The 26,212-nt window shown below is 43.9% G+C and overlaps 1 protein-coding gene across 1 annotated transcript in view; it reads right to left on the bottom strand.

The window, feature by feature from the left end:
• STON2 (stonin 2) overlaps nt 1-21,675 on the bottom strand; it is a 382,439-nt gene extending 360,764 nt beyond the window's left edge. The window contains exon 1 of the mRNA XM_078659997.1: nt 21,446-21,675. Coding sequence (XP_078516123.1) covers nt 21,446-21,533 — 88 coding nt within the window. The 5' untranslated portion in view covers nt 21,534-21,675. The remainder of the gene's footprint in view (nt 1-21,445) is intronic.
• Nucleotides 21,676-26,212: the final 4,537 nt, after the last annotated feature.

Here is a 26,212-nt window from a genome sequence, read left to right on the forward strand (position 1 = left end):
CTTTGCTTACTTTTTGCTGTGCCTGTGACATTTTTTCGAGAACCATACCCCATCAAACTTAGCCAATCCTCCTCCCCAGCCACTGTTAGTGTTGTCATTGTGTGTGGTGCAGATGATCCAGTTGCCGGTGTCTTTAACGGCTGAGAGGTCACTTGTGCCCCAGCCACAGGTGCAGAAGTGGATTCTTGTGACTGCGGATGGCCTGCTGATGCTGATGCTGATGTACTGGCTTCTCCTTCAATAACCTGCCGTTCTTTTTCAAACCTCTTGGCTGACCAGGCTAACCAATGTTTGTACTTTTGAACATCTGCATCAGCGAAAGGAAAGAATGCGTTGTCTGCCAGCGCCTTTTTGTAGCGTGGATCCAGAATAGTAGCACAAATGTAATGCTGATCTGAGTTGATGTTTTTAAGACGTTCATCACCACGTAGGCGATGTAATAATTTCTCAGACAAAATGAAATGTTTTTTTTTTTTTTCATCTTTTTCAAACTCAGAAGAAACCGCCATCAGTTGGTGCTCCAGTATGCACAACAATGGGATAGCTTTTCCCAAATTACAGTCCTCCTGGCTGACTGCACGCGTGAAGAACTCAAAAGGACGAAGCATGTCTGTCAGGCTTTTAACTATGGCCCATTGCGCCTTACTCATCCGCAGGTCCTCCTTCTGAGATGTAGCCTCTGTCAAGAAATAGTGATCGAGTACCGTATACTGCTCATGCAGACGCTCAAGCATGTAGAAGGTTGAGTTCCAACGTGTTGCCACCTCCTGGATGAGTGCTTTCACTGGCATTCCACGTTGAAGTAGCAGTCTCCGCAGATGCTTCCGGGCCTTAAAAGAATGGCTGAAATGGTTGCACATTTTGCGGCAGGTGGCCATTACCTCGAACGCTGGACTCTCTTTATCACTCAAGAATTTTTGAACTACCAGGTTGATACAGTGCGCCAAACACGGCACTCTAACATGGTGACCCTGTAACATGGCCTTAACTACATTGGCGCCATTATCCGTGGAAACATAACCAATCTTGCGTTTTAGGGGGGATAGCATTGACAACACCTTTTTGTCAAACTCTTCCAAAAGGTTTTCTGCTGTGTGACTTTTCTCCAAGGCAAACATGGCTAGTGTTGCATGTTTCCGAGCAGCTTTGAAAACTTGGTCCGGGTCAACACCTGCGTTTAGCTTTGCTATAACACCTGAAAAAGAGACCCAGTGTGCAGTGATGCACATGTAATCATCGCCTGGGCCACTGGTCCACATGTCTGTTGTCAGATGTATTGTGTGAACAGCACTCTTCTGCAAAGCTGCCCCAATCGCCTGCAGCACATCTTCATGTAGTGCTGGAACCGCAACTCTGGCAAAATAGAACCGGCTCGGAACCTTCCATTTAGGGCAGAGCGTTGCAACTAATTCAAGAAAACCTACCGCTTCTACAAAAGAAAAAGGTAGAAGGTCCACAGCTAGCATTTTAGCCAGCTTAGTGTTATACAGACGCGTCAGTGGGTGGTTGCGTTCATATGGCACCTCTGAAGTAAGCATTGTTCTAATGTTGCCCTGGACCAAGCATTTACGGGCTGATAATGACTTCGTTGACCCAATTTTGCTCGCTGGTGAACTTTTGTGCGTTGGTGTCTCACTCGCTCCAACACTCTTAGTGTGCCTCACATTGGGTGTGCTGCTGAGAGGGGTACTGGGTGTAAGGGAAGTGTTTGACACGTCTTCTTCCTGCTCGTCAACATCAGATGAAACATCAACGTTTCCTTGATTTTGGCCTTTCTTGATCGCAGCTAGGTGCGCAAACCATTGGACAGCGTGCTTTCTGTCAAGATGACCACTCTGGCCGCCGGTACCATAGTTGCTACCTGGCTTACCACGACTAACTGCAAGCTTACAAAGGGTACAAATGGCAAACCTTGGATTTTTGGGACAAACAGTAAAGAAGTCCCAAACTGGGGACTTGAAGTGTCTGTGGGACCTGGAGGAGGCGGCGATACTGGTGGTGGTGGTGGTCATGAAGCTAATGCCAGATGAAGTGGAGGATCTGGATTGGCCAACTTTTGTACGTTTTCCACTTTCACCGCCACTAATTAAGGTCGAGGTTGACGCAGGTCTCTTCTTGCCAGAAAGAAATATGGAAGCGGGACGAGTTGGTGTACTACTTAACTCCAATGATTGTGGTGTTTCCACTGCCTCCTCATCGACAACATCATCATCATCATCATCACGCGCAGCAGCTCTTCGGGCTAGGGTCAAAATGTCTGTTTGCTGCATGCCCGCTGGGGCTGCAGTGACCTTTATGATGACTGGGTCGTCGTTGGCAGAGTCTTCATCAGCAGCAGTATCCGCCACTTCTTGTTGAGCCTCATCACACTCCATAAGTCTGAGACTTTGGACGAGCTTCCTTTTACGCTTAAGTACCTTTGTTGGATCATGGTGTGCCTCACTCTCAGACGGCTGTGGTGCTGGTTCCCAAGTTTGATCCGTATCATCAGAAGGAGGTGTGCTTGAAGAGGATGTAGACACCACCCTTGATCTCTTCCTTGCTAGGGTTGTGGAAGACAATGAAGGATCATCAGGAGGAGTGGGTTCCTCAAATGATACCTCGCCTTGATTGTCGATTTCCTGATGTGCCCCTACTTCGGGAGGAACAACTATTGTGGGCACTTGTTGTGACCCTCCATGCACCTCTGCATGCGCATCTCCTTGCGCTGCCTCTCCTTCCACATGTACTTGGGCTTGTACTTGCACATGTGATTGTTGTTGCCGCTGTGGTTGTTCAACACTCGTCAGATGAGCTACAACAACCTGTGTTGATTGAGGGACATTGCTGCTGCTTTCTTGCGATGAGCCAACATCACTGGTCGATGGTGATTGAAGAAGTATACTGGCTGCCTCTGCAGCACTCAAGGGCTTGGACTTAAGTTGGCGTGGTGGTGGTGGTGGCACTGAGCCCAATGGAGCGGGGGTGCTGCTGCCAGCTTGGTCCCCAGCAGATCCCGCTGCAGCTGCTGCAGGCATACTTTTTTTTTTACTCACAAAAAAAGGGGCGGGCGGCACACCAGTGTCCTTGGTAACTTGCTTCTTCTGCTCCTTACTGGCACCTTTCTTGCTAGAGGAGCTACGGGTTACTTTTTTTGGGGCCATCTTCTTCAGAGCAGGTCAGCAGGCAGCAGTTGCACGAGTTGCAGAGGGTTCTGTGTCCAGACGTGACGTCGCGTGACGTTATGCTGCACACCCCGCTGCAGGACTTCTTCCTGGCACTGGTGGTTCTATTGAGTCTTCTTGTGCACCTAAAAGCAATGGAAGACAGAGGAACATCAGTTCAGTTATACACCCCAAAAAATCGACAAAACACAGAAAAATGAGCACAATCCCATGCCATCCATGATGTTTACATTGAAGACACCCCACAGAAAGACTAGGGACATGCAAGTATGCAACACTCACTACCCCTGGGCATAAGGGATGAAAAGTAGGCAAAATAAGTGCAGGCCTCAGACACTGCCTCTCCTCAAAATGGCCCCCTTACACCCCAAGCACATGTTGCCTGTACCAGCCAGCACTCAAGATGGCAACCACCACCACCCACATGGCCAGTCCACATCAACAGTACACCCCCAAAAAACAGAAAAACTGCCAGAAATCACCACAATCCAATGACATCCATGATGTTTACATCAAAGAGAGTGAGACAACACCACAGGCACACTCAGTCCATGCACCACCACCACCCCTGGGCAAGCAAAAGGCCACACCAGCAGCCCCCCAAAAACGACAAAAAACAATAAAATAAGCACAATCCCAGCCCATCCATGGCCTCAATGGTGTTTAAATTCAAGAAGACACCCCACAGAAAGACTAGGCCCATGCAACACTCACCACCCCTGGGCAAAGGGCCACACCAGCAGGCCCAAAAAAACGACAAAAAACAATAAAATCTGCACAATCCCAGTCCATCCATGGCCTCAATGGTGTTTAAATTCAAGAAGACACCCCTCAGAAACACTAGGCCCATGCAACACTCACTACCCCTGGGCATAAGGGATGAAAAGTAGGCAAAATAAGTGCAGGCCTCAGACACTGCCTCTCCTCAAAATGGCCCCCTTACACCCCAAGCACATGTTGCCTGTACCAGCCAGCACTCAAGATGGCCACCACCACCACCCACATGGCCAGTCCACATCAACAGTACACCCCCAAAAAACAGAAAAACTGCCAGAAATCACCACAATCCAATGCCATCCATGATGTTTACATCAAAGAGAGTGAGACAACACCACAGGCACACTCAGTCCATGCACCACCACCACCCCTGGGCAAGCAAAAGGCCACACCAGCAGCCCCCCAAAAACGACAAAAAACAATAAAATAAGCACAATCCCAGCCCATCCATGGCCTCAATGGTGTTTAAATTCAAGAAGACACCCCACAGAAAGACTAGGCCCATGCAACACTCACCACCCCTGGGCAAAGGGCCACACCAGCAGGCCCAAAAAAACGACAAAAAACAATAAAATCTGCACAATCCCAGTCCATCCATGGCCTCAATGGTGTTTAAATTCAAGAAGACACCCCTCAGAAACACTAGGCCCATGCAACACTCACTACCCCTGGGCATAAGGGATGAAAAGTAGGCAAAATAAGTGCAGGCCTCAGACACTGCCTCTCCTCAAAATGGCCCCCTTACACCCCAAGCACATGTTGCCTGTACCAGCCAGCACTCAAGATGGCCACCACCACCACCCACATGGCCAGTCCACATCAACAGTACACCCCCAAAAAACAGAAAAACTGCCAGAAATCACCACAATCCAATGCCATCCATGATGTTTACATCAAAGAGAGTGAGACAACACCACAGGCACACTCAGTCCATGCACCACCACCACCCCTGGGCAAGCAAAAGGCCACACCAGCAGCCCCCCAAAAACGACAAAAAACAATAAAATAAGCACAATCCCAGCCCATCCATGGCCTCAATTATGTTTAAATTCAAGAAGACACCCCACAGAAAGACTAGGCCCATGCAACACTCACCACCCCTGGGCAAAGGGCCACACCAGCAGGCCCAAAAAAACGACAAAAAACAATAAAATCTGCACAATCCCAGCCCATCCATGGCCTCAATGGTGTTTAAATTCAAGAAGACACCCCACAGAAAGACTAGGCCCATGCAACACTCACCACCCCTGGGCAAAGGGCCACACCAGCAGGCCCAAAAAAACGACAAAAAACAATAAAATCTGCACAATCCCAGTCCATCCATGGCCTCAATGGTGTTTAAATTCAAGAAGACACCCCTCAGAAACACTAGGCCCATGCAACACTCACTACCCCTGGGCATAAGGGATGAAAAGTAGGCAAAATAAGTGCAGGCCTCAGACACTGCCTCTCCTCAAAATGGCCCCCTTACACCCCAAGCACATGTTGCCTGTACCAGCCAGCACTCAAGATGGCCACCACCACCACCCACATGGCCAGTCCACATCAACAGTACACCCCCAAAAAACAGAAAAACAGCCAGAAATCACCACAATCCAATGCCATCCATGATGTTTACATCAAAGAGAGTGAGACAACACCACAGGCACACTCAGTCCATGCACCACCACCACCCCTGGGCAAGCAAAAGGCCACACCAGCAGCCCCCCAAAAACGACAAAAAACAATAAAATAAGCACAATCCCAGCCCATCCATGGCCTCAATTATGTTTAAATTCAAGAAGACACCCCACAGAAAGACTAGGCCCATGCAACACTCACCACCCCTGGGCAAAGGGCCACACCAGCAGGCCCAAAAAAACGACAAAAACCAATAAAATCTGCACAATCCCAGCCCATACATGGCCTCAATGGTGTTTAAATTCAAGAAGACACCCCACAGAAAGACTAGGCCCATGCAACACTCACCACCCCTGGGCAAAGGGCCACACCAGCAGGCCCCAAAAAACGACAAAAAACAATAAAATCTGCACAATCCCAGCCCATCCATGGCCTCAATGGTGTTTAAATTCAAGAAGACACCCCTCAGAAACACTAGGCCCATGCAACACTCACTACCCCTGGGCATAAGGGATGAAAAGTAGGCAAAATAAGTGCAGGCCTCAGACACTGCCTCTCCTCAAAATGGCCCCCTTACACCCCAAGCACATGTTGCCTGTACCAGCCAGCACTCAAGATGGCCACCACCACCACCCACATGGCCAGACCACATCAACAGTACACCCCCAAAAAACAGAAAAACAGCCAGAAATCACCACAATCCAATGCCATCCATGATGTTTACATCAAAGAGAGTGAGACAACACCACAGGCACACTCAGTCCATGCACCACCACCACCCCTGGGCAAGCAAAAGGCCACACCAGCAGCCCCCCAAAAACGACAAAAAACAATAAAATAAGCACAATCCCAGCCCATCCATGGCCTCAATTATGTTTAAATTCAAGAAGACACCCCACAGAAAGACTAGGCCCATGCAACACTCACCACCCCTGGGCAAAGGGCCACACCAGCAGGCCCAAAAAAACGACAAAAAACAATAAAATCTGCACAATCCCAGCCCATCCATGGCCTCAATGGTGTTTAAATTCAACAAAACAGTTGTATCATGCACCCATAACCAACCCTGGTCCTACTGGATACTGTGGCTACCCACAATATAATTTATTTAATTTTCTGAAAAAGTTCCAAAATTGTACTTGCAGCAACTGTAATGCCCCAAACAAACTTACTTGTGAAAGTTGATTTCTAATCCAAAAGTGATCCAAAGACAGTCAAAAAGGCCTCAAATCCAAATATCCAGCAGCACCCACAAAAAGTAATCCTTCCAGCTCCAGATCCAAATGAAAGTGACCAGGAGATGGACAAAGCACTGGGAGGAGCCTGCTGGACAGGAACAGGAAGTTGGAGACTGTGGGGCACTTCCTTCCTCCCCCCCCCCAAAATGGACTCCTTGCAAAAAAAAAGGCCATGCAAATGTCAACCTGAGGAGTGATTCTGATAAAAATCATAATTTTCTGAAGGTTTATCCTGTTTGCTGGTGATTTTCTTGTGCGAAATTGCAAAATCTCTATTTCGCAAGTGCGAGATTGTTCCTTTCCGCCGCAACTACGTGTTCGCAATTGCGAACTCTCGCGAGGTGTGCTGTGCAAGGTGGCAAGCCGCGAGTACGTATTCGCGGGTGACAAACTCCCGCGGGAACACGCAGCAAGATCTAAAATGGCGCGTCACTCGCAAAGAAAAACAACTCGGCAAACGCTAAAATGACGGAAAGTGAACGCCGTGCACCACGCCGCGCGCCGCAACCAAGCAAAAAATCCGCCGCGAGCGGATTCACGGATTTTCGACAAATTCGCGAGCGTTCGCGGATTGCGGATTTGCCGAAAATCCGAAAAATCCGCGAGCGGAGCGGATTTTACGCCCATGCTTAGTTTTAAAAGGGCCCCGCGGGGCAAAAAAAAATAATAATAATAATAATTGAACGGCTGAATGGATTTGCACGAAACTTGGCAAAATATTAGGGACTGGTAGCCCGATGTGCCTTTGCTAGGTCTCAATATATGTGCTCCAGTGGATTTTGAGAAATTAACGTTCAAAAAAAGATATATATCTGTAACAGCGCTCCGCTTCGCGTAACGGAGGTTTGCGAAGCTGATTGGTCATTCTGTCACTGGGCTATAGTTGGGCTACATCTGGCTGATATTTGGGCTACATTTGTTTTTTTGTGTGTCTGGCGGCCATCTTTGGGCTACATTGGGCTACATTGGGCTTCATTGGGCTACATTCGGCTAATTAGCAAATAGCTCATCGCAAACTAGGAATGGTAAAGAATCGCTATTTATTCCTTAAAGTTCGCTATTTAGGAAATGCAAATAACTTTGATGATACATATGGCGGTTCATCTCTAACAAGATAAGAAGCATAGGGATACATTTATGATGACTGGCGCATCACCAGGGATGTGTTAGTCATTCTGTGCCGCTGTTCCGTCACCTATGGTGTGCTGCATTTACAATGCGGCGCATCATGGGGCAAAAACAGCACAGATGCGTGATGTATCTGTGCCGTAAAGGTGGCGCATTGCTGGAGTTGTATCGCAAGTGTGATGAAGCTCCAGCAAGGGTCGGGGGTGCCCCTGTCGCAGGGTTTCTGTTCTCACACAGAACTGTGGACAGAGGATTGGAACCTCGGCGAATGCATTGCTGGAGTTGTATCGCAAGTGTGATGAAGCTCCAGCAAGGGTCGGGGGTGCCCCTGTCGCAGGGTTTCTGTTCTCACACAGAACTGTGGACAGAGGATTGGAACCTCGGCGAATTAGGGTGTCCCAAAACTCACGTTAGTAATCAAAAACTCCTTAGCAAGCTAGGTACAGTGTCACATTGGATATAACAAACTCTCAATGTTTAGACAATCCAGAATATGAACTTATAGTACCTCAGGATACGTGGAACTCATGAACAGTCGGTCGTTATAGATTTCTTAGAAACCAGAACATGGAGTTAAGAAGAACAGATGTGTATTTGAAATGTTTATTTACTAATGCCGTCTTCTCAGGCGTAGTACCTTAGATAATAAAAGTACACATATTATCAGTAGCAAAATTACCAGCATAGTTACTAGTACATAAAAAGTGAATGGTGATAGTATGTTAACATGCTGTAAATGAATAAGAGTTAGCAACACTTATAAGCAGCCGCGGGCCGTGGAGGGAGTTATGGTGAGGCAGGGAGGCGGGGAGGGGGAGAAGCAGGGTGGAGAATACAAGTACACATATTATCAGTAGCAAAATTACCAGCATAGTTACTAGTACATAAAAAGCGAATGGTGACAGTATGTTAACATGCTGTAAATGAATAAGAGTTAGCAACACTTATAAGCAGCCGCGGGCCGTGGAGGGAGTTACGGTGGGGCAGGGAGGCGGGGAGGGGGAGGGGCAAGGTAGAGAGGGCTCCACCCTGCTTCTCCCCCTCCCCGCCTCCCTGCCCCATCGTAACTCCCTCCACGGCCCGCGGCTGCTTATATCTCACCCTCCCTAATACACATATTATATTATTTGCTAAGAAGGTCTCTTTGTGTTGGTTTAGGGCGTGCCCATACTTTAGTGTCTTAGATTTGAAGGAATCACATCAGCATACACCAGCTCTCTCTTCATGTGAACCGCATCAACTGTTGTGTATGTGTGTTCGGCAAAGCAATATAAAACCCGCCTCATGCCCAGAATTGGCAGAAGTTGCACTTATGTTATGAGTATGAAGTCGTGGAGATCAGACCTCATAACAATTCTGTATCGTGTTGTTCTTGAAACTTTAGCACTCGCTGTACAGATATAGTTTAACAAGTAAAGCAGATAGTAGACCAATAACATATTATTCTCATGTAAACCACGATGAACTACTAGGTGGAAAGCTAAAGCAACAACTAAGTGTCGTGTGCAGAAGTTGCAAAAAAGGAAAAATGGCGTTTAAACCGGTAATGAGCCCATGCTAACTTAACACGGTGTAAAGATATCCAGGACCTAGATGACACCTCCTCATGATCCGGAAACGAACTGAATAAGATAATAGAAGTGCCATCTCATGAGAGCAGATTGCAAGTTTATATGTGGACGGTCCGCAAGGTAAAGCATTAAAAACTAGGAAAATTTAATGCTAAAGAAAAATAAAACAGCCAAGTACTTTATCGAGTCTTAAGCCAATAGGCAAGGTAAATAATAAAAACTTGACAAATAAGTCAATGAATTGTCAATGAAATGCTAGTACTCAGCATATCAAACATGAAAAAGGTCTATGACATAACTGTGTATGCAAAATAAGCTGCAACAGCCTCCAATAGGAAGTCACCGTCTTCATCCGAAAACAGTTCAGCCATCCAATTTAAAAGCGGAAAAGAACATACGTGCTCTCCCAGCACCGGATCCTCTATCACCATCAGAGGACAGCTCGGTGGGTTTTCAAGAAAGCTCTGTTCCGAGAAAGACTGTGCTGCCGCCAGTAAATTCCAGGGACCAAGTAGTCCATGCATCAATGCCGCAGCCATAATCCTTTCGCCAGGACAAACCAACTCGTGAGTAATGATAGGAGTCATCAGCTGATTAAAGTCGACGTCAGGAGAAACCGGTCCGCAGAGACACAAATCAATGGCCCAATCGAAATCACAGGTCAGGCAGTGAAATACAGGCTGGACACAGGTGAAGTAGGAGAACCGAAAAGATAATCCATATGCCGTGCTTAATATCGCCAACGGCATTGTGCCATAATATTCTAGCATGCGATTGCGGAACAGTGTCAGCAGCTGCAGGGTCGGAGGTTGCATAGGAGGGACATCCATATTTAAAAATGTAAAAAAGCACAAGAGCGTCCGCTGGTAATGCAAGTAAAAATGCCAATCTACGAACCAGAGTGCAGAAAATACAATGAAAGGAAGCAGGGATGACTCCAAAGATTTTCTCAAATGAAGTCACGAGACCACTGGTAACAACTTTAAAAAAGTGTGCCAGGGACTTTGTGGAGGATGCGTTAAAGATAGTCGGAAATATGTTGCTGAAATTGAAAGGCAAATCTTAATTGAAAAGGGTGTGCACCTCTGTATGGGTGTTCGCTATGTGAAGTACGAAAGTTTCACGGGCCAAACTCAAGGCCACCTCTCTCTGAGACAAAAGAGCTCTTATTCTTGCCATGCCGTTGAAACGTGTCCCAAGGTTGGTATTTGTGGCCAGATTGAAAACTCCCTATGTTCATGTGTGGGAGGAAATAGAACATTTCTGCAGCAAATAACCCGTTCACTTACTGTTACGATAAAAGGAATACTTTTAATTAACTCAGAACAATCTTCATTATTGAGCATCAAATAACTACCATTTTCCAACAACTTGAACGTGGGGATGATAGCAGGAACTGGCGTGCCTTGCAACACGCAAGCCATATTTGGTCGGTGTTTGTTGCATGAACCGTGTAACTGTATGTGCCTACACATTAGTGAATGATCTGGCGTCTCAGTGCATTCCTCTCCATTCAGATAAACTTCTTGATCATCTTTGAAACATCTGTATGTGTATGGAAGCGACCAGACCTCATGAAGAAAAGCACTACCTAAAGGTTCATAACGACCTATTGGTATATATTTCATACAATTTGAAAACTTATATAAAGCAAAAGGCAGCGTTATTAAACCGTGGATAAGGCATGTTGTCAAAAAACCCGCAATCCTCTGCTGATGATGTCACTGAGCATGTCATGAATGATGTAATATGTGACATCATCAGCAGTGGATTACGGGTAATAGTATCTCTAGTTTACTCCCCTATAGCTGTCTTTATTTTAACATAAGTGTGTGTTTCCCTCCCTTATACTTACTGTTTTTGGTTCGCTTCCAGTTCGCGTACCGGCGAGCGAACTAGGAAGCGAACTAAGAGAAATAGAGGTTGGCACAGTTCCAAATATTGTACCAATTTTTTAATAACGGGGAGGTAGTTCTGAAAAGAACTTTTTTTTTTTATTTTTCTGAACATTTTTTTACTGTTTTTGAATTTTTCGGAACAGTTTTATATTTTTTTGGGTTTTTCTTGGAGGGGGCAATGAAAACGATTCATTGTAAAGGGCTCAACAGGAGCAACAAAACAAAAAAAAGAAGTATTTATTATTTTGGGCGTTTCGGACAAACTTGCATATGATAGTCAATAGCTCTGTTGATCAGAGTGATGCTTCTTTCTCCGTAGGAAATGAATCCATCGCAAAATACGCAGGTGTGTTTTACTTCACCAAATCTCATTTGTATATTTGGCACCATCTCCCTGCCCTCTGGTCCCGTTACTTCCGGTACAACAGATCTTCTGGCCATAATAGGGAGATTATCTAGGTCGTTCCGAAACTGTGCAGCACTGTAGTTGTTAGGATGCCACCTAGTCATATGGCGATGCATTGTGTAGTTTCCGAAACTGTATTTTTTGTCGGTCCCTCTGGACAGTCTATCTTGACATATAAGGCAAGTTACGTATCTTGCATTTACTTTTTTCTGACCTTTGGGAATTTTAAAAAATTGCCAAATGAAGTTTTCTTTCCGGTGAGACGTCCTGGGCTGCTCAGGCAAAAACTGCCTCTCTTCGTGCTCGTCCTCCTGTTCCTCTTCTTCTTCTTCTTGTTGAATTATAACTTGAGCAGGTGGTCCACTCTTCCTTGGATGTGGTGGAGGTGGTGGGGAAGCACCAGCTGAAGCTACTAAAGAAGCCATTGCTCAGTGATCACAAAGGGTCTTTCTCTCACAATGATGAAAGTCAGAGTGAGGAAAGAAGGAGGGATTTTCATCATTTGGGAAAAACAAGAGTTCTCAACCAATCAAAAGTGTTCATTTTAGATTATATGACCTAGTCTTACATCATTAGGAAACCAAAAGTGAAATGAACCAATGAAAAGTGTTATTACCAAGTCACATGACTTGCTGTGTTTACGTTAAGCGCTTTGCAGGGCCTCCCGGTTTGCTTCCAGAAACCTGCGCTTTGCGACTCGCTTCGCGTACCAGTTCGCTAACGTAGTACGTCATATGACGTATCACGCGACAACGTGAAACGTCATGCGGACGGGAGGCGTCACGATGTTGTTTTGTAACGCGGCACTTGCGGTAAAGAAACGTTTACCGGCTCGCGGTCTATTTCGCGGCATCAAGGTCAGCTAACGGGAAGCTTCCCGATTTGCGAAGCGGGAACGAAGAAAAAAAAATATTAAAAAAAAAAATTATTCATAAACATATAAAATATATTTTTGGATTTAAAGAAGAATACATTTTACAGCTACAGATATTAGCTGTTAAAAAACCAATGAAATTCACAGAAAAAACCATAGGTTATGGACCATATATAGTTAGGAATTAGCATTTACAAAACCTTGAAAATTCACTGAAAAAACCATAGGTTATAGACCATATATAGTTAGGAATTAGCATTTACAAAACCTTGAAAATTCACTGAAAAAACCATAGGTTATAGACCATATATAGTTAGGAATTAGCATTTAAAAAACCTTATTTTACTCACACAAAACCATTGAAATTCCATATATAGTTAGTTGCACTAACTATATATCGTGCACCCGCAATCCACTGCTGATCATGTCACATATTACATCATTCATGACATGGTCAGTGACATCACTGATGACATCACTGATGACATCTCAAATGACATCACTGATGACATCACTGATGACATCTCATTTGACATCATTCTTGTGCTAATACGATAAACCTCTTCAGACTCTAATATAACCTTAGATACACTCAGTGTAAACAGACACTCACACACTGCCACTCATCCATGGAGTTACTCACACACCCAGTCAGTCATGCAAAGAAACAATCTCACCTCCATTTCTTCAACTATACAGTTAAACACACCTTACTTATTGAAACATATACTAACACATATTTACTCTCTTATACAATCCCTGATACAAGTTCACAATGATCGATACAACCACTCACTCATTCAGTGGCTCTCATGCACAGTTATTTATATATGCCAACTCTCACATGTACTGTGTTTTACATATGTACTTACTATGACATGTAGCATTGAGATATCCATTCACTCATCAATACACTCATGCACACAGTCAACTGCCCATGTAGCTGTTTCCACATGCACTCTTGAACTCATACACCTAGTGAATAAACTGCTCACACATCTATGCATAGAGTCTCACACCTTCCAGCCACCCCCACACAAACTCAATCTCCCATAGAAATACTTGGGCAACCAATTAATAACACATATAGCCTCTCGTATAGCTAATGATCAACACATGCAGCAGTTTACAGAACAACAGACATAATGATGCACAAATTAAGACAGTTTAGTCACTAACCCATGCATTCAGTGAGACACATTTAATCACTCACTCATACAGTCAGTCATGCACCTACTAAATCCTTCATCCAGACACTTATACATCCACTCAAGACATATTTTAACTTTACAGAAAAATACAGTCACTGGATGTTGTCATCAGTGATGTCATTTGAGATGTCATCAGTGATGTCATCAGTGATGTCACTGACCATGTCATGAATGATGTAATATGTGACATGATCAGCAGTGGATTGCGGGTGCACGATATATAGTTAGTGCAACTAACTATATATGGAATTTCAATGGTTTTGTGTGAGTAAAATAAGGTTTTTTAAATGCTAATTCCTAACTATATATGGTCTATAACCTATGGTTTTTTCAGTGAATATATATATATATATATATATATATATATATATATGTATATATATATATATATATATATATATATATATATATATATATATATATATATATATATATATATATATATATTTGACCCAGTGGAAGACACCACTGGGTAGTAATAATTAGGTCAGTAATCTCAGTAATCAAAGTAATCTTAGTTGTGTGTGATTTGAATGACTAGACAATCCTTACCGGTATTGACGTAGCCGCCCTGCAGGGATGGGGGCTCCCACCAAAAGGAGATTTTTGTTTGGATCTATTCGGGGGGTCATGTCCAGCTTGCCTCTTTTTTGCAGCACTATGATGAAGTCTGGCAAAAGGAGCACTGAGACGAGAAAGAGAGTCCGGCAGCATGATATTGAGCAAGAACGCAAATACAAAATGAAGACTCCCTCTCATGCGTAACTTTTTATAACTAAACATTATGTGGACTTGGACTACATGATAACCTGATGTTTTGAATTGTATTAAGCAAAACAAAAAGTGATAGTGTACTTGCACAGAATGTATTTATGTTTCAGGTGCAATGTGGAGTTGTATTTTCTGAAAAGAAGGTCAAGTGTTTAATGGGATTTAAGGCCTACATCACTCTGCACTATTACCCGGCTCACCTGTGAACAAGGCGGATCGCACAGCCAAAATGTGTCAGAGAAAGAAATGCTGCTAATTTGATAGAATAAAACATCGATATTCCTCAGATTGGGGCTTCGAGAAGTAACCGTTGTTGTGTTGTGATATATATATTATATATACACACACAAACATATGCACACAAAGCAGAAATGTGTTAATGTATCACAGTGGTCGTCTTTGTTAGAATGAAGCAAGTGCTACAAAGAAAGCCAGTGCTCAATTTGAGCTGGTATTTGCCGGTACTAAATTGTCAACACCAGCTCTTATCACCACATAGTGGCACTGTTTGTCTGTATTTGAAGTGAAGACATCAGCAGATTATTTAACGATTAACATAAATTAAAAATGGATAATATCACCACGTCCAGACCATTCTTTTACCTTTGGGTGGTAGCCCATTTGCAGCTTGCTTCACCTCCTGCTGGGGGCTACAGATCGAGAGACAGCAGTGGTGTGCAGAGCAGACCGGGAGCAAGGACTACATTTTCCAGCATCCTTTGCTGGCTGTAGCACTGTCGCGATGCTGCCAGCGTCGCCTGTGCGCCTGGAGGCACTTTGAAAAGCCCCCAGGGCTTCCCGCAGTGTGGGACGCACGCAGGCGTGCCTGGGCCGCGCCCAGGTGCAGCCCGGGCCAAGGGCGGGACCATCTGCACCCGTCAGATACAGGAAGAGACTGGGCTGGGCCACCCCTCTAACATCAGAATCACCAACAACAACTATGGGTAAGCGGAAACAACTTTGTAGCCAGGATCAGGGGGGCTAAAAGCCAAAATTCCAAGGAAGTCTGCTTCTATTATATCATATTTAACCTCGGCGCTGGGAGCTCTAAACAAGGAAATAGCCGATGCAGAAAAAGAACTGGGACTGGATATGAGTATGAGTCAAGACCCCAGGGAGGGGAATATTGTATTTGAGAATTCCCCCAGAATCCCTGTTCTCTTGGAGCCAACTGTGCTGATAACAATTGCGAAAGCAGGGAGGGGAGAATTTACCCACGACTTTACTCTGACAATGGGTGCGGATGGTGAAATTAAGGAAAATTTGCCACCCTTGAACAGGACAACAAAAGGGGCTATTACGGGCACTCTAGGGAAAACAATGGTCACCAAAAAAGTAAACAAACGTGACAAAGGACCTAAAAAGAGTATTTTTACACAGGCGGAAGATGTGGACAAAAACACTCAACTAACACTGCGGAAATTGGTGGAGGATATATTTAGCTCCCGGATGGAATCTATACTCACAAGCATTGCTAAAGACATCACTGACACATTGAACACTTGTGTTGAAGGTATCCTGAAGAAATGTGAGCATATTGAATTATTCTTAAGGGACTTGAAAATTCCATGTGACACCCTTAATTTAATCACAATACCCCAGGCTCAAACAGAGCCTAGGTCTCATTCTGGTGAGGATTGCCCCGGTAGTCAATTTCAATTGCAATCCTTGGATTGTTCAAAACCTAGCTCCATGAATAAGACAGGGGTAATCAAGGGGAGCCAAGTTGGGGACAGTAACTCCCGTCATTATGATCAGAGATCCTTAAGCTCTCCATCCAATGGCATGATTTCGGATATTAGTGGAAACCAAGGCATACAAGAGAGAAATGTTAGACCAAATAGCTGTAGACTTAACCTCCCACCAGAAGCCTCCCCTCTGGTAGCTGTTCTTATAGGGGTGCCCCCACTTGGAGATCGTGACTATGAATCCACCTCGGCTCTGTTACGGAAAACCAAATACTGGTGTGATCAACAATGTAATGGCAATTCCCAGGTTTCCTCTCATATCATAAGGGCTAGACGTGTGGGGTGGGTTGGAAACTGTCCCAAACAGGCCGAATGTGATTGTATCATTGTCACCTTTGATAAAAAGGATATAGCGGGCCAGCTGTTTTGGGACAGTTCTGTGTTGGGGAAGGGGGCATCAGGGCTTTGCCACTGGGCTTCTTTTACCCACCAGTAAGAGGTATAAAGGTATCAGGTAGATCCCCAAGTGAGGCATGCCCAATGTTGTATAACCAGAGTGGAAATCGTCCCTTACAAAATAAAGAACCAGAGACTCGCTCAGATATGCCTAGTTGGAGACCGGTAACAATCCCACAATTATTTTCATTGCTGACTTTGAGAATTGAAGAAAGAGGTGGTTTAGCCTTAAAAAACAGATTTTTCCCACTGGCCCAGTTAGATGCGAATGACTGACTGGAGGCGCCCCAGTCCCATGAGAGCTTCTACGGTGACAGTCAAAACGGCCAGGTCATAGATGTAGATATAGCCCCCAAAGGTAAGATCATTAGCTGGAATATAGCGGGCCTTAGAAGCAACAAAGATGATCTAAGTTGGCTGGGTTTTTTAAAACATTATGAGGTAATTGGTCTCCAGGAGATGTGGGATAAGGTGCATAATTTTGGGATGGATGGGTATAAATCCTACTGTTCCCCAGCACGCTCTGCTCTGGCGGGTAAAGCAAAGGGGGGCCTCCTAATGCTTTTCTTGGTAAATCTGAAAGGGACCCAAAAGAGGCAGGAGGTGGGCTCTCATAATTGCTTGACAATAGAATTGATAACCCCTAACTTCCCCAACATAATATTTGTTAATTTTTATAATTCAAGGCAAAGCTATTTTATAAATCAACATCTATGTTATTTGAATTTTTTTTGGGAAGAATATAGGATGAAGCAAACTACTTATTTATCACATTGTACTTATGGGTGATTTTAATATTCATATTTGTGACCTGAACTATTATGTTGATGATCACCTAAGGCCAGCTTTTTCTGCGACACCCCACTTTGAGCACACACAAAAGTGGGAAGCCCTGGAGGATCTTTTGGCTGGGCAGATCTCTTTGAACCTAGTTTTAGAGATACTACTGATCGGATTCCCACTTTTAAAGCTAGAGAGAGGGATACTTTTATTGACTATATATTTATTCCCCCCATGCTAGCTCAGGTAGTGTTTTATAATGCCCGGCTGTCGCCTTTTAGTAACCACAATCTGGTAATACTTGTGCTAGATAAAGATTGTGTTTTTTTGGGAAAAACTGGAAAGAAAGAGAGAGTTAGTAGCGTGGTAACAAGTGATCAGCAGAGGAGGCTAAAATGGGCTAAGGTAATACCGGACCTTTCCTGCTCGAACCTCTTTGAGAAGGCCAAAGATAATATTGCAATATGTTTTGAAAACACCATCTAAGGGGTTGAGGACCTTAGAGCTTTTGAAGGCATTTGTGGTCAGGTAGCATATGATCTGACTATGACAAATAAACCCAGATTAACTATGGGTGAATGGTGGTTTGATAACAACTGTTCACGGGCCCATCGCAATTTGGTGCAAGCCCTGAAAAACATACCTCGAGATAAGGAGCTGATAGCCATGCTAAGGAAACAGTATAAGATCACTGCTTCTAAGTGGAAAAACAAGAGTAAAGAGGAGGCATGAAATGCACTCTTATCTGTTGAAGTCCTTAAGGATAGCTCTAGATTCTGGGCCATTGTTAATAAACCCTTTTTTCCTGTATAGAGAATGGCTCTTTAGAATGCAACATTACAGAGGCCCAGTGGCTCTCCCATTTTTAAGCAATTTATGGATCTAATGTCACCATGGACTCATCCATCAGCCTGGATGCTAATAGGGCTTTACCTCCCTTGGTCTTTAAGGAGGAGGATGAGAAACGGCGATAATACAGATGTCTAGTAACAAAGCGCCTGGCCCTGATTACGTCCCTGCTGACGTGTATAAATGTAACCCAAAATTCTGGGCCAAAATATTAACTAATGTTTTTAATGTTTCAAGTTCACAGGGGTTTCCTGCTTCATGGTCTTTATCCACGATCATACCAGTTTTTAAAAAGGGTCAGAGAGGGGATCCACGGTGTTACAGACCGATATCTCTAATTGATTCTGCCATTAAAATCTTAGGCAAAGTGATCCTAGCTAAAGTCACGGATTGGGTGAACGATAATGAGGTTTTATCCAACCTACAATATGGTTTTAGACAAGGTAGGAGCACTATGGACCAGTGCCTTAACCTACATCTAATATTAGTTAAATATACCATAGCTGAAGAAGGCACTTTGCAGACGGCCTTTATGGACCTTTCCTCTGCCTTCGATCTTGTTAACAGATCAAAGCTGTGGTCTATTTTGCTTGATATACGCATTGACTCTTGCCTAGTCTATTTTTTGGCAGATTTACACCGGGATCTCTCAGCAACAGTTAGGGTCACCCAGGAAGGTAAATGCACAAGGCCTTTAAAAATCGGGTAGAGGCATCCGTCAAGGATGTTTATTGGTGCCTCTACTGTTTACCCTTTCTATTAATAATCTAGATAAGACCCTAGATCAGGCAAGCTTAGATATTCCGCAAGTAGGAAAAGGAGTTTTCCGGTTCTCCTATACGCGGATGATGCTGTGTTATTAGCCCGTACAGCTATGGGTCTCCAGAGGCTCCTGGATGCCTTTGGGGTCTACATAAACTCCTTGGATTTAATAGTGAACATATCGAAATCTCACATTATGTCAATGAGTCAAAGAAATAGAAAAATACAATTCTTTTACTGCAATGGAGCAGAGGTGTCCAGGGTGTACCTGGGTCCCCCAACAGAAAGTAAAAAAAAGTGCAATGGCTAGATCAACGGCAGCTGTACAAGGGTTTGCACAGCGCCTGGGGGCTAGGCCCATTGAAGCTATGCTTAAGATTTACGTATCTAAATGCCTGGCTATTGCTATGTATGGCTCCACTATCTGGGGCTACAAGCACTTGGAAGGGGTGCAGACAGCTGAAAACAAATTCCTACGTGCCATCTTGTCATTACCTCAATCAACCCCAACCTTTGCTATTCACCAAGAAGTGGGGCTTGGATATGTGTCAGACTTGTTCAGGTTGGCCCCGGTGGTCTGCTGGCTTAACCCAGATCTAACCCTAAATCAACAGATTATTCGGGATTGTGTTACCCTGGAAAAAGCCAGTAGTATCCTGTGGTTGCATTATGTTCTCTAAACTGAGGCACCCAGATCTCTTCAGCGACCCAGATGGGATTAAAAAAAGAGGACGTGAAATGGGTTAAATCTCAACTTCTGAATTTATTGATGGTGGAACGCGAGAAGCAGGAGTTAATGAAACCCTCACTTTTTGCTAAAAAACTTCCCTACTAATTGAGCCATACTTGAGAATTGTTACCACGCCTTTCCATCGCTGGCTTTTAATCAGGCTTCATTTTAACCTAATTAATTTCTCGCTGGGTAATCTGCAAAGCTGGTGTAAAAACCAGAGGATGTAGGCCCATGTCCTTGTGATAATTTTTCATCACAGGACACATTGCATTTCATAATGTTTTGTGACTATTAAAGTGAAATTCGTAGGAGATTTTTAGTTCCTCTGCTGAGGGGAAAGGGCTTTTGTACAGGTCAGACCGGCATTATTTTATCTCCAATTGCTTAATGATACATGGGATATTTTTAATAGTACCAGTTTTTTAGTTGCAGTGATTCGTCTTAGGAAAAGAAGGTATCCAATGTTAAATCTTGTATGAACACCCTTGTCTTATTCTTCTATGAAATTTCTCCTTAGCGAGTTTTTAAGCTTTGATGTATTAGATAATTGATCCTGTTGTATTAATTCTTTTTTAATATCGCTCATATGCCTAATTGATTTACATGGTCTTATTATATTATATATTGTACTTTTATGATTTTAATTAATCGGATAAAGTGGTTTGACTGACTGAGGGTGGTCTGAAGATGTCTAAATTGTAGCAGTTGGAGCAGTGTTATGAATAATGGTTATTTTGGTTGTGAATTTAGCAGTGCTGCTGGCATCAGTGAGCGGTGAAAGCTGCAGAGGCCCCTTGAGAAATTCTTTGGGCCCTGGCCCTAATTTCTTTTTTTTTTTTTACAAATTAAACACTGAAAAAACTTTGATGTTGATGTGGCTAGTAAATCAGCTCACAGGTAAATGTTGAGCATGCCTGTAAAAAAAGTTGACAATTAGGAGTCAATCCTTTTGGAACAGTGGCTTCAATGTCAAGAAAGAGTCACAAGTGATCAAACATTCACAAAAAAAAAGCAATAACTATATTTAGAAAGGAACAGAAAATACATTTTCTTTATTCCATTATTGTCTTAGAAAATGTTCCTGTAGAATATCTGGGCATACAGTAAGAGCTAAAAATATGCCACAAGGCCAGCCGAAAACATGTGGGAAACAACAAGGTGGAAATGTTCACAAACAGTTTAAGACAATGGAAAACTAGGTTTAGGCTAGTTTGCATGCCATTTCCATAGTTGGCCATAAGAGTCTCATGTGAAGTTAAAGAATATAGGCAAAATTGAGTTTTCTAACTTTTTCCTCTTTTGCACAAGGTGTTGTTCCAGCATGAAAAAAACAAAGGTAATATTAGACTAAAATCTTGCAAATACACAATAACGAGAGCTTCATTGCCTTCAAAATGGCCAACATGCAGCCCTTGGCATCCTTAAGTTTACTAAATGAAACAGTGCCCTAGATCCTGCCACCTTTCCATCCAGACAATACCAATTAATAACATTAAACAAAGATTAGCATTTACTGTACCCCTAGGAGAACCAGTACAAGGCTCCTCATCCTGGAAGGAAACCCACTCCGAGTGGCAAGTGGAGATGGTGCCAGCCAGTGATGTCATCCTCTCAGGGGGTGGTGCATCCTCTCTTGGCGATGGCTTCAATAAAGGGACAGGAGAGACTAGCTGATTACAGTTGAGACCTCCACGAAGTTACCTTAGATGCTACTTGCCAAGCATTCATTTACGTACTGCAGTGGCCAACCTGTATTATGGCAATGACATAAACAAGAACAGTGTGAATTTATTTTGAGATGTCTATTAGGTTTATCTTGTTGACTATCCTGGACGGTACTAGAAAATATTTGTTTGCCAAACCAAGCCTAATATCACTTTTCAACAAGTATATTGCTTTAGAAGACGTGTTCTCCTTAAGTTGTGTGTACTTCCACATCTTTAGTCACAAACCTGGCCTTCAGGAAATTATTTCCCACCTCACAACTTGCAATGTGTAACCCTCCTCCCATGAACCGAGAAGATCCGCAGGACTGTAATGTAAACTTATAAAGACATTGACTAATTCATGTCCTAAGTCTTAATTCTAGGCTGTCACCGAGTCATCTTTAAGACCCGAATACCATTGCCTATCTCAGGTGGAATGGACAAGACTATTTTATGTAAGAATAATACCACAGTCCTTATTGCTCAATAACTGTATGAAGTGTAAAGCTTAGCTGGCCTCGGGTCCCCCTTGGTTATCTATATTCTTTAAATCCATTGCGAATCGAATGAGGATATTATTTGTTTGTTTGCTAGCACAATCACCTAATGTTCAATAACTGTATATTGTGCAACGTCCTGCAGATTCACGGTCCTCTATGTTTGTTATCCATATATTTTATATTTCTTTTGTATGAATTGACACATTTGAATACGTGTATACCACCTCATCCATTTATGTTATTCTGTAAAGCGTTCATACCCTCGTGGGTCACGTTCGCGCTATATAAAACGTTATACATAAAGAAATAAATTGCCCACCCTACCAAAGATAACCAAAGAACCAATATTATATATAATAGGGAGGAATGGAAATTGGTATTTTCCAAGCTTCAGTATAGAGTCGAAGGAGGTGGATATAACATAACTATACGAGCTTATATGAATCGTTTACAGCATTTGATCCAAAGAAAGAAAACGTTTGGTTAAACTACAAAATCATAGAAGCCACAATTTTGGAAAAGTATTTTCAAACTTAACAAAAATAATCGTGCAAAGGCATTTTACCACACCATAAAAATGCATGGCCACATTTATGACTTGAGTGAAGCAGGACAGCGCAGCAAATCAACTTGCTGCCCTGCGTCACATGGAAAGTGCAGGAATGCTCAGTATTTATCCAATACAGCGCATTCCTGTCCTTTTCCCTTTTGCTGGTACCATTTTGGCAGTCTAGGGCCAACGTAGGCACCTTGCACCACCCTTGCACCATGGTGCAAGGGTGCCCTTGTTGTAGGCAGAATTGTTTTGTGCAGGGAGGGGTACCTTCCTGCACAAAAACAAACCTGAGTGTTTTTTTCTCTTTCTGTGTGTGCTGCAAATTGCAGTACACATAGAAAGAGGAAAAATTGGGGAGAAATAAAGATATTTCTCCTTTTTTGGTGAGGTGTATCTTTTGAGCGCATTCCCAGGTTTACACGGTCTTGTAAATCTGGAAATGCGTCACAAATCATGGGAATTCTGTGGGAACACCCATGCAATGCCAATGGAATGCCTACATAGGGCAGAGAAACGCAAAGCAGCAATTTGCGCGGTGTTGCGCTACTACATTCTGTTGGAGCTACTCGAAGCCACAGAAAGTGGCTTTGCGTGGCTTAAAAAATATGACTCACGGTATGCGTCCCTCTTGCACCACATTACGTAGTGCAAGAGTTACGCAACCCGGGTCATAAATATGGCCCGCAATGTTTCGAGGCAGAAATTGAGAAAGGTTGGGCAAAAGTACCCTAATTAAAAAAACTGAAATAGGTAGGGAAGCCATGTGGGAAATCCATGAAGAGAATAGTGAAAGTATCAGAAAAGTTTAAAGGAAAGGGCTAATAAATGGAGCAGCTTCACAGAGGGAAGTTTAAAAAACAGAAAACAATGAGGAAGGTGAACTATCCTCATCAACAAACCACTAAAACACACAAAGGAACATGCAAATGATGCATTTTAAATCAATGAATTTTGATTGTATAGGTTTAATCTAAATGACCTAGTAGCACTGTCCACAACTAACGGTGACATGTTAATACCATGCGCAGAGTCCAAGGGTTCCCCAAAAGTGTACAGGGTTTAATGTAAAACCCAAAGTACTCTATTTGTGGTCGGGTGGTCGAGCTGCCTTAGGCCTAACACAGAAGAGTGTAAGATCTTTGTTGCACCACAGTGATAAATAATGGACACCCAACTCAAGAAAGAGGTCCAGACCTATTTAAGGGGGGTTGGCAGAAGTGGTCACCCATCCTATCTTTTTTAACTTTCCCACAGGTTTATCTGCCCAAACTGGGGGTGTAAACCAGGGTCTCCAGCTGTTGCTAGCAGCAGAGGCTGGGGGGGGGGGGGTCGCATTACAAAGGCAGCAGACCTTTGAACCTTCCCTTCTTTAAGCACTGCCCATTCTGGGGTAGGAGACATGACCCCTCTGCCCAGGATGTGCATTGTTTCTGATCCCAGAGAGCAGGTGCTCTCTGCCCAGGAGTCCAGAAACATGTCTGGTGGTAGCTGTCTGCCTACAGCAGGTCAGAAACAACACCAGGGTTTATAGGGATCCAGGGGACACGTCTGAGATGCCCTCTGGGTACATGGTACAATAAATCCCACACTGGCATCAGTGTGGGTTCATTGAAAGGAGTAGTTTGGTACCAAACACTCCTGTACTCAGCGAAGCCATCTTGAGACTGTGGAACTTGAGTTGTTGTGTTCCCAGCCCATGTCCTCTCTATGGTTTCCCTGGCACTTACAATATCAGGAACTGGTGCCCATATTGTAGGTGCATATTAAGCATGGGCAGATTTTGCGAATTGGCAATCCGCGAACTTGCGTATTTACGGAATCGCAATCCGCGAACTCTGGCGAAATTTTTTTTTGTGTTCGCAAGGGTTTCTGCCTGTTCGCGAGAGTTGTGTACCAGTTCGCAATTGCGAACTTACTTGCCGGCTCGCAACGGCCGCGACTATGTTGTTTCTATGTCTGGTTCATCATCACAGGTTCACAGCACCCTCTGTTTCACCACTGCCACCCTCTGGTACACCCATGCCACTCTCTGGTACATCACTGCCACCCTCTGGTTGGTTTATCACTGTAGATTATGGGGGTGAAAAAAAGCAAGCACACCTGCCCTGCTTCAACTGACATGAATTAATTTGGGGTTGATTAATGTGTCACTGAATTTAAACTTCCAGTCTGGCTGGCACCTGCTTCCTTATCTGTAATTTGCTTTCTGTTGCAGTGCAATTTTTTTTTCACAGGACCTTTGTGGCCTACTTGTAGCTATTCTCTGAGCCTGCTGTGAGGGTCAGAGCAGGGTCATAGAATAGCTGCAAGTAGGCAACTGAACTCTGAAGGGGCCCCTCAGGAAGCACTACAGGGAATGGTTACTAATGATAAGATTGAACTTTTGCACCTGCTGAGTGCTTTCAGTTTTGCAAAAATCCAAATATCCAGCAGCATCCACAAAAAGTAATACTTCCAGGTCAAGATCCAAATCAAAGTGACCAGCACATGAAGAAAGCACTGGGAGGAGCCTGCTGGACAGGAACAGCAAGTTGGAGACTGTGGGGCACTTCCTTCCTCCTCCCCCCCCCAAAATGGACTCCTTGCAAAGAAAAAGTGCAGGCAAATGTCAACCTGAGGAGTTATTCTGATAAAAATCATAATTTTCAAGGTTTAGGCTGCCTGCTGGTGGATTTCTTGTGCGAAATTGCAAATTTTGCAATCTCGCAATTGCGAGATTGTCGCTGCCCGCCGCATCTACGTGTTCGCAAGTGTTTACTCCCGCGAAATTGTATAGTATTCTAGTTGGCAAGTGCGACCAAGCAAAAAATCCGCTTCGCACGGATTTTACGAATTTTCGGCAAGTTCGCGAGAGTTTGCGGATTGCGAATTTGCCGAAAATCCGCAAAATCCGCGAGCGGAACGGATTTTACGCTCATGCTTAGTGCATATCTGCTCATGCAGGTATGCCCTCGTCTGTAGTATAGTGCACCCTATCTTAGGGCTGTGAGGCCTGCTAGAGAGGTGATTTACTTATGCCGTCAGGCAATGCTACCTGGCATGGCACACAGGCAGGGTGCCATATAGACTTCATTGTATTGTTCCCTCACAGTGACCTGCAGGCTACAAGGGCAGAGGCATGATCTCAGTGAAGGGCCCAAGGGATTATCTTCAGCTCTCAGACACTAGATACCCAAGGTACCATTTACTAGGGACTTACAGGGGGTAGAAGTACCAATTGGGAGTTTTGTTTTGGGGATGAAACACTGGCACAGGTTACCTGGTTGGCAGGGACCCTATGTACTACATCTGAAACCACATCAAAACCAGGCTAAAAGTGGAGGGCTAAGCAGGCAAAAGAGGCGCTTTCTCACACTTTGTAAATACCAAACATGTATAAATACATACAACATAACAAAGATTTTTTCATAATTGGCCCACAAGCCTAACTATCATGAACACACGCGTGCATGTAGCGTGCAAGCATCACTGAAGAAGTCAGTCTTATGAGGGGTAGCAGCTTTTGCTATTCAACATCCATGCTG

Source organism: Lissotriton helveticus, chromosome 9 (genome assembly GCF_964261635.1).
Source record: "Lissotriton helveticus chromosome 9, aLisHel1.1, whole genome shotgun sequence".
Lineage (NCBI taxonomy): Eukaryota > Metazoa > Chordata > Amphibia > Caudata > Salamandridae > Lissotriton > Lissotriton helveticus.